The 10005-nt window shown below is 29.0% G+C and overlaps 1 protein-coding gene across 1 annotated transcript; it reads right to left on the reverse strand.

Moving 5' to 3' along the window:
• Window positions 1–1684: 1684 nt before the first annotated feature.
• On the reverse strand, window positions 1685–5129 carry LOC114195284 (V-type proton ATPase 16 kDa proteolipid subunit-like). Its single transcript, XM_028085703.1, has 3 exons — window positions 4831–5129; window positions 4464–4749; window positions 1685–2079 (listed from the first exon to the last, which is right to left on the reverse strand). The coding sequence occupies exons 1-3, from the start codon at window positions 4904–4906 to the stop codon at window positions 1947–1949; spliced, it is 495 nt and encodes a 164-aa protein (XP_027941504.1). The 5' UTR covers window positions 4907–5129; the 3' UTR covers window positions 1685–1946.
• Window positions 5130–10005: the final 4876 nt, after the last annotated feature.

Raw genomic sequence — 10005 nt, forward strand, 5'->3', positions numbered from 1 at the left:
AGAGCGTATGAGAAGGGGCTATTTTGCAAAGTGAGGGTTGAATGGGAGACCTTGGCTGCTTTAGGGGCCTTGGCACCCTATGGGCCAGTCTTTAGGCCCAACTGGTTTAAGACAACCCTAAAATATTGAGGCAGAAATAATTGGGCCTTACATTTTACCTTAACAATGACTCGTGCATACATATATAATTTTAATATAATATACATGTGTTTATATCTACATGTGTTCCTATTTAAAAATTTTAACATCAATCTCATGTTGTATATATTTTGTACGAAACCATATTACACAATATACCTATACTCTACTTTAACAATAACTCGTGCATATGTATTTCATTTTAATATAGCATACATGTTTTTATATCTACACGTGTTTCTATTTAAAAAATTTAACATCAATTTTATGTGTATTTATTTTACACAGAACCATATTACACAATGTACCGACATTTTACTTTAACAACGACCCCTGCATACATATGTCATTTTAATATAATATACATGTGTTTCTATATAAAAATTTGAACATCAATTTAAACATACTTACATTTTAACAACAACCCATGCATACTTTAACATAAAAAAACAATATCAAAATAATATTATTTACTCTTAATGAATTCATTATAAAAATAATAGTGATTAATTATTTAATTTATATATAATAATAATAAAATATAATTATATAAATAAATAATTTATTCAAATATAACAAAAATTATATTAATTTTCTTAATTTAAATTAAGAAATAAAAAATAAAATGACTTGTGCACAAGCACGAGTCTCAAAATATAAAATATTGACTCTGACACATGGCACCCGATTGGGTGGGCACGTGGACATACTTTTCAAAAATTTAAAAACATTGAAAAAAATAAAACAAAAAAATTACAAAGTGACATGTGACCGCTTTTGTTCATTATCGTTGATTATCTAAACGACGTTCACAAAAAAAAGAACCAAATTAAACAAAATTGACAAAAATTGAGGTTTGATTGAACAAATAAAGTATTATGACTGAATTGATACAACTGAACAAATATAGGACCAAATGTATATTTTAACCTATGGCTAACCCTACGAGTTGGTAGGTTGAACAGACCAGACCACTCAGGCTAGTGATTGAAATTTTTGACCCAACCCGTATTGTGTTGTTGGGTTAACAAACTGACTCATCAAACGTGACTCGTTTTGCCACACATACTTAACTCCTTTCCTTTCCTTACTCTTTCTTCCTATACAACTCTATTATGCAACTCTACTCGTTTCCACTGTGTCAACTTCGTAGCTTCTAAGAAGCGGACCGTGCTGTTTTGCACGTCCGGAAATAGAGTCGTGTCTAGCCTAAATAAGTGCATCCGACTTTGAGGCCGTGTCCAAGCTTTATAGCATGCAAGTTGTATTGTACATCTCTATAAATGACATTATCACATTTATAGTGCACACGTGAAATACATGTAAATAATGTACACAAGGCACTAAGATGTCTTTAATATTAGATTCCCATCTAGGCAACATATATTGCTTAGGTACCCGAGATTCTTTGGTCTTGGAATGTGACACCTTTTCTTCCTTTCACTAAATTAATTGTTATCTTCTCACAAGAAGGTTAAACAACCATTTCATTCTGTTCAAATGAGTTGTAAACGAGAGAATAATCCTAATTTCATGAAAGTTCATATTGCAACAAAGGTAGGCCAACTTATCAATAGTTTTAACTTGTACAAGGTATATTGTATCAATAATTTCCAGTGATTCTGTGCAGCCATCCAAATATGTAGTCCATAGGAAAATACTTGATAAAACTGATGGAGTTTGGATACAAGGTTTGTGTACGAAAATAAATGAAATAATAGCAATCTAAAGACAAATATCTCCCATTTCAAATACAGGCCTCATAATAAAAATTACTGGACTACCAAGTATCACTGAGTTGGCTCGTTTTAATCAGCACGAGATTGGCCTGCCCGAGATGAGAGGATGATACCCACAATGAGGCCATAAAGAGCAAGAGCTTCAGCGAAAATCAAAATAAGAATCATACCAACAAACAGCTTCGGCTGCTGAGCATTAGCCCTGACAAAAAACAAATCATTTTAGTGTTCAAGTATTCGATCAGTTAACAATTAAACATATTACATAGATCTATAAAGCAAACTATAATTTTAGCTGGGAAATGCAAAAGCACACACATGCACACAAGGTAGAAAATCGACGTGGCACGGCATAAAACAACAAAAAATTGCGAATCGCACAAAAGGGAATAAATTAAGCATCAAATGGCCAAATAAGCATTAAACATCTGAAAATGGCGGCAGAAGCAGGGTTATTTACATGAACCATCCATTGTCAACAACTATATAAAGAGGAAGAAGAGTAACAGCAGCTGAAATGTTTCGATCAATATATCTTTTAGTTGGAAAAGAACATAAAATAGAGTGTCCATTGCAAATTAGATTCTAAATTAGACAATTATCTCCACAAGTAACAAATTAATATAATAACAACCACTTGAAAAGGAAAAAGTAGGTCTCCATTCACACAACATAAGGGATGGAAAGTCAATATAGCCATCTCCTCCATAATTAGATTGATAATATTTTATCCTTTTAACGTAAATAACATGTTAACTAGAAAGAGACACATCAAATATCTTTCAGCAACTCAATCCACTTAATCACACAAGCAACGTGAATAAAATATTTTATAAGTCCATAAGTTAATAAAGACAAGATAAACTAAAACATATTATGATATTACACCCGAACAACATATAATGAACAAACCAATATACCATATTTGGCAGCAGGAATTGAAATGAGCAGCAATTTCCACAAGCAAATACTTAGAAATAGTCCAATACGCCTATTTAGCCCGCATTAATAATTACTAATTTCCACGTCAGAAAAAAAAGCCTCATGTAAGCATGTATAGAAATGATTGTACAAAATCCATTAGAAAAAACAGAATATGTGCAATGCAGCTAACCTTAGGTGAGGAGGCTGCATTGTTTTCATAGAAGTAAAATAAATAGCACACTGATTCTAAAAAATGTCCCCCTCTTAAACTTTAGTGTAGTCCCTATTTTAATAAGTTAAACATCTAAATCACAAAAACATGGTTCATACTTCTTTACCTAACATTTTTCAGGATCAATAAGAAATGGCTTGACAACAAAAGCGAACTGAAGAATATAATAGCACAAATCAAGGACAAAATTGTAAACACAACACATTCCAATGCTCTGAATAATTTGAAAGGTTACTCACCAGTTATCATTAAGATAACAATGGCAAACAACAAGAAACATATATGACTTTTAAAACAGTGCTAAGCAATATACACTCTACAAAACAACAATCTAATCAATTTTGTTGCTTGCAGTCATGAAAGAAACTAAAAAGTTGTCAAAATGGGTTGGAACCCGCAAGCCAACCCGGCTCACCGCCGAGGGTTCGGGCTGGGTTGGGTTGAAATTTTTTTACAAATTTTAATACGGGTTAATTTTGACCCGGCTTACCTAGAACTTGGCTCACCCGGATTGAACCCGTGGTGAGTCGGATTGGCTCACCAACCCGCAAATAAAGGATCACACAAGTGTTTTTTATTAAGTTGGACTTTACATTTGGGTCATGTTAGGTTGTTTTTTTAGTCAACACATAAATAATTTGTATTTTTGTGATTTTGGTTTGTATTCGAATTGAGTTAAAGTTTATTTAAATTTTGATTAGAATTATAATTTAGTTTGGACTTAAAAAAATAAAAAAAAAATGTATTTTTTTTTATTTAAATGAACTCATGAGCCAACCCATGATGGGCTAGGTCAGGTTCGAATTTTTTTGGCTCGCTAATAAGTGAACCTGGTTGGGTTGACTTTCTAAGTGATCAACCCATGGTGGGTCGGACCGGGTTACCCGTTTTGACAGCTCTAAAAGAAACGGACGGACAAAACTAGATGAGATTGTATTGTTCTCCAATGAGAACTGGAAGTTTTCCTAGATAATCTAGGCTGGCTTTTCATGCAAATTTTTCTTACATGAATTAGTGAAGTAATTAGAGAACAACTTAAAAATAATGCTAAACATGTAAGTTCTATGCTATTTATTTTTAATTTCCCATAAGTATCCTTGATTCATCACATTATGGGAGACAAACCTTTTCCCCAAGACCCAATCCCACATCATGTTACATGCATAATTAATTATATTTTGCACACTATTTCTAAGGTCTTACTCTTTAAATTTGGGTTTAGGCATATTTCAACTACGAAAACTAACTCATGAACAAGGTATACACCAAATTTATATACACTATTTCGACCATATCAGTATTCAATATGAAAGTGAGATTTGTGTCCCACATATACGCGTTACTTACATGATATTAGAATCCATATGAGATTTCCAATAATTACTGCAGTTTCTATTCTACAAGTGTCCAAAGGCATGAGGATGAATTACCTAACACCAGCATCCCCAACAATTCCAATGGCCATCCCAGCAGAGAGGCCAGCAAGGCCACAGGCAAGGCCAGAGGACAAGTGGGCATAACCATCAAAGAGATAGTAAGACTTAGCCTTGGGGTTTATCCCGGTGCTAATGATAACCGCAATAATCAACCCATAAATACCCAACACTCCCGCCATAACCACCGGCACTATCGACTTCATCACAAGCTCCGGCCTCATCACACCCATCGACGCCACTCCCACCCCACTCTTCGCAGTTCCGTACGCTGCTCCCATACCTTTCAATAATCAAAAGGCAACAAATTAAATCATCATCATTATCATTAAATTGAACAAACCAAGGAGAGAGAGAGACGAACAGGAGAAAACGAGAGCCGCGGCAGCGCCGAGGAAGCCGAAGAAAGGAGCGGTTTCGTCGCCACTGAAACCTGCCATGGTTTGATTTGATTCCCCTGCTACGGTGATGAAACTTTCTCTCCTTGTTCTTTGTGGAAGTAGAAGGATGATGAAATTGATTGGGTTTGTGGAGATCAGATCAAAGTGTAATGTGCAAATGAATTTTGAAGAAGAAATTATTATTTGGATTGGTACAGGTGGAGACAGATTGCGGTGTGAGAGCGATGGGTCATGTTCGGATTTTACTCTAACGCCCTTTTTCACTTCCGAGGGCTTTTGTTTTATTTATTGTAATAATGGGCTCACCCTCGATATAATGCAGTTGCCAGGGTGGGCTTCGCCCTTCTCTCTTATTTGGGCTAAATTATGCAAAGATAATGATAGGGGCTTCTTTCTACACATCAAAGAAAAGAATTCTACTGCACCTCCAAAAATATTTTAATTTCTTATAATATTTTTATGAACCTTTTGATTATTCAGCAGTAAAAGTTAAAAAAAAATTTTCTTTGCCTCTGCTCTGAAATTACGGATTCTTTAATATTTTGAAATCCGGTGAACAATGCCAAACAGATTTGAAATTGTGAACCAGTATTTAAAGTCCGGTTAAGTGATTTAATGAAATTCAAAATCCGTTTTTTTTATATCGACATTCGAAACCTGATTAAACTTTTAACGAAATTCTAAATTAGTTTTTATTTAACCGATATTCGTAGTTGGTGATTTTGAATTTTCTTATTTTTTTTATTTCATTTGTTTATAAGATTTAATTTCAATTATTTTATAATTTATGTATTAATTATTTAATTTTAGATTATTTATATTTTATATAAGTACATTAAATTTTATTAATTTAATTTTTGTAGTTATTTTTATTGACAATGGAAGTCCGGTTTAGTAAACTATTTTTTTATTTAAAGTTTATATTTATATACCAACATTTGGATTTTGCTAGTTTAATTTTTTTAATTTATTTTGCATTCAAGATTTATTTTCGATTAGATTAATATTATTAAGTTGTTTTGTTGTAATATATTTTATTAATATTTATTATTTTTTTAGTTCTGAACTTGAGTTTTTTTTTTTTTTTAATTTTTATATTTTTATTCATTTTATTACTTTATTGTTTTATAAATTTTGTTATTTGCAATTTTTTGTATTAATTATTTTCTACACTTTTTTTAAAGTTTTACTTATTTAATGAATGAGTTTTTTATTTGTTTATTTTTAAGTTTTATATATTTGAAATAAATACAAAGCATTTCAAAATTAAAAAAGAAAATAAAAAAAATAAGTAAAGCAAAATAAAAACCGGATTTTCATTTCCGGTTCGTATTAAAAATAATTTCAAAATTAAAAATTAAAGACTTCATGAAATATTTAATTTTTAAAAGTTTGAAAAAAAAAGATAAATTAAATAAATATATAATGAATCACAAAAAATATAAAAAACTTAAAATTTAAAAATTGAAAATTGAAAAGATTTATTATAAAATTATGGATATTGAAAGCCTTAATAAGATAAAACGGATATTCAAATCCATTTTCTGGAAAATCAAATGTCGAAATCTATTTAATTCATAAAAAAAATAGTTAAAACTTAAAAATAAACAAATAAAAACTCATTTATCAAATAAATAAAACTTTAAACAAAGTGTAGAAAATAATTAATAAAAAAATTGCAAATAAAAAAATTATAAAACAATAAAGTAATAAAATGAATAAAAAACAATAAATTAAAAAAATAATAATAAAAATAAATCAATACAAACTCTAGTTCAGAACTAAAAAAATTATAAATATTAATAAAATATATTATAACAAAACAACAACTTAATAATATTAATCAAATTAAAATTAAATTTTATATGTAAAATAAATTAAAAAAATTAAACTAATGAAATTTGAATGCCAGTATATAAATATAAACTTTAAATAGAAAAACAGTTTACTAAACCGACTTCCATTATCGATATATAATTTTATTTAATGTAGTTATATATAATATAAACAATCTAAAATTAAATAATTAATATATGAATATAAAGAAGTTGAAATTAAAATTTATAAATAAATCAAATAAATAAATAAAAACATTAAAAGCTAACAAATAATAAATAAGTAAAAATAATTTGAAAATAATTAAATAAAATTAATCTAGATATTATAAAGAAAAATATTTTAAATAAAAATTTATCATTATTAATTAAAAATTAATAAAGTAAAAATAACTACAAAAATTAAATTAATAAATTTTATTTAATGTACTTATATAAAATATAAATAATTTAGAATTAAATAATTAATACATAAATTATAAAATAATTGAAGTTAAATCTTATAAACAAATCAAATAAAAAAATAAGAAAATTAAAATTACCAAATGTACTATGAATGCCGCTTTAAAAAAAACTAATTTAAAATTTCGTTAAAGGCTTAACCGAAATTCATGTCGGTAGACAATTTCATAATCGGGCTTTGAATGCTAGTATACAAAGAAAATAGATTTCGAATTTCGTTAAATCACTTAACCGGACTTCAAATGCCGGTTCACAATTTCAAATCCGTTTGACACTATTTACCGAGTTTCGAAAGCCGGTTAAGGATTTTACCGGATTTCGAAAGCCAGTTAAGGATTTTACCAAGCTTCAAAATATGAAAGAACTCATGATTTCATAACAGAGGCAGAGAGAATCTTTTTTTAACTTTTACCACTTAATAGTCAAAGGATTCAAAGGGGTACTATAGAAAATTTAAATTCTTTTAGAGGTATAGTAGAACTTTTTGGAGGTGTAGGGAGAAGCAGTGGCGGAGCTCTTTAAGAGTAGGCGGGGGCGACGACCCCCCCAAATTTTTCAATTTTTTAAATTTTTTTTTATTTTTTTAAAATTCTATATTTAAAATTTTTAAAATTATGTATATTATTAAATTTTTTAAATTTTGTCTATTTTTTTAAATTAGGTAATAGTATATTAAAAAACTAATAAAAATTAAGTTAGGTATTTTTTTATTTTTTTAAAGTATAATATTTAATATTAATAAATAGTAAAAATATAAAATCAAATATAATAAAGAAAAAAAATTATTAAGATAATTCTTATTTTCTTTCTTGTCTTTTGAGTTTTTCATATATTGTACTCCTATCTTATTTTTACCTAATTTTTTTTGTTATCGAAGAAAAAAAAAAGTTAAAAAGAAACTCTTTATTTTTATCCTTATTTTTTAATCTTTTCTTCCATTTTTAAAGAAAAGAGAAAGTAACTCTCTCTTGTCTCACTTGGTAGTGAAATACCTGTTTAATATTTAGTATTTTTTTTTATCTTATGACATTTTGCATATTATTTATTTTTTATAAATATAAAAGAGTACGTAATGTATTATGTGATTTTTTATAAATAATTTTTAGGTGGACTCGATTATCATAATTTTTTATAGTAGTTATGTTTCTTAATGTTTGATTAGATTATGATAAATTATTTTTAATATTAAATTTATTTTTTAAATAGGTATATTGATGAAAAACAAAAGAATAAATTCATTTTTTAAAATTGATAAAAGAAAAGTGAAGATCAAAACAAGACAATATCGTTACTCATCGCATAACAATGAAATGAAATGCTTGTGATGACTTTTGAATCGATACGTACACATTAGTAAAAGACAAAATGAATATTTTTGAAAATAATATGATTATTTATATTGAAAAAAAATAGCTGAAAATGTAGTTATGATTGAATCATCACTCAATACCTCTTCTTCCTTTCTCCATTGTCTGTTTGATTTCTTTGTGTGGACTCTTCGCGACTTTCTAATCGATCTCTCTTTTACTTGCAGATCTTTGCAAGAACCCCGTTGATGAATTTTCTGCCGGTTTGGTCAACGAAACCAACAGTTTGAATGGAGCATCATTGTAATTGAGCCTCCTGATACTCTATAGTAAGCTTTGTTTAGTAAATAATAACCTTTTTTTCCACACATTTTTTGCGATTTTCAGTTGTTTTTTTCGGATTTTAGATTCCCTTTGCTTGTGCAGTGATGATTTCTTTGCTTCTACTTTCTGGGGTTTTGGGTTTTCCCCTAAAGATCACCTCTTTAATTGCTTATTTGGGTGGGGGTTTTGGGTTTCACCCTAAAGATGCCTCTTTATTTGATTCTATTTGTTTTAAGAAATTATTTAAGTCAATACTTTACTTTCCCTTATTGGATTATCTTCTCTAGTTATTGTTTCATTTTGTTTCTATGGTATTTTATAGCACTTGAGTTCTCTGTTCTACTGACTAATTTGTTTCCTTTTTTTTTTGTCAATTCTTTTTTTATTTTTGTGTAGTAAGGGGGGATTTTTTAATGCCATTATGAGCTTTCCACCAAACTACCCAAATAGTTCGCAATCAATGAAATTTCGCAATCAATGAAATTTACTTAATTAACTGAATGTGATTAAGCAAATTTGACTATGAGTATTTTAATAAATATAATATGTTGTAGTCCTATACATCTGGTATCTAAAGTGGTTGACTTTTAAAAATAGAGTCCACAAAGGGCATAGTTTAAAAGCATGTACATACATGTATATTAAAGTTGATAGCATTCAGAATATCTGAATTTTGCCTTCCTGTAATGTTAAAGTGATAGTACATGGAAAATGTAGTTGTTAGAAAGTTTGTGATTATTTTATTTTGTCCATATTTTGCAGGCTATATCAGAAGAAGATGGAACAAAGGCAATGACCCAAACATAAGTTAGTTGAAGAAGCTTGCAAATACATTACTATGGCAATAAAATAACTATGGAATCATTCATGACCCTTCAGTGGAAGAAAGCCCATAGAGAAGCTTCCTGGTGGGCTTAAGAGAATAATAACTGTGGGTCAAGCTTCTAATAAGCAAAGGAAAGTTCACATAGCTGGTTGATAAAAGGGAACTTTGTGAAAGAACAATTCAATGTGTCTACTATTCGGGTGGAGAGTGAGCCCGAGAAATGACCCAACATGAAGCAAGTGGTTAATCTTCTTAGAGGGCAAGAATAGGAAGTGGTGAAAGTAAAATATTTTAGGATTAGGATAACTTTGGTTGTAGAATTGCATGATGAATTTGTAATTTTTTTTAGATACTTGAACATGGTACTTTGATGTAATTATTTTG

Source organism: Vigna unguiculata, chromosome 8, assembly GCF_004118075.2.
Source record: "Vigna unguiculata cultivar IT97K-499-35 chromosome 8, ASM411807v1, whole genome shotgun sequence".
Lineage (NCBI taxonomy): Eukaryota > Viridiplantae > Streptophyta > Magnoliopsida > Fabales > Fabaceae > Vigna > Vigna unguiculata.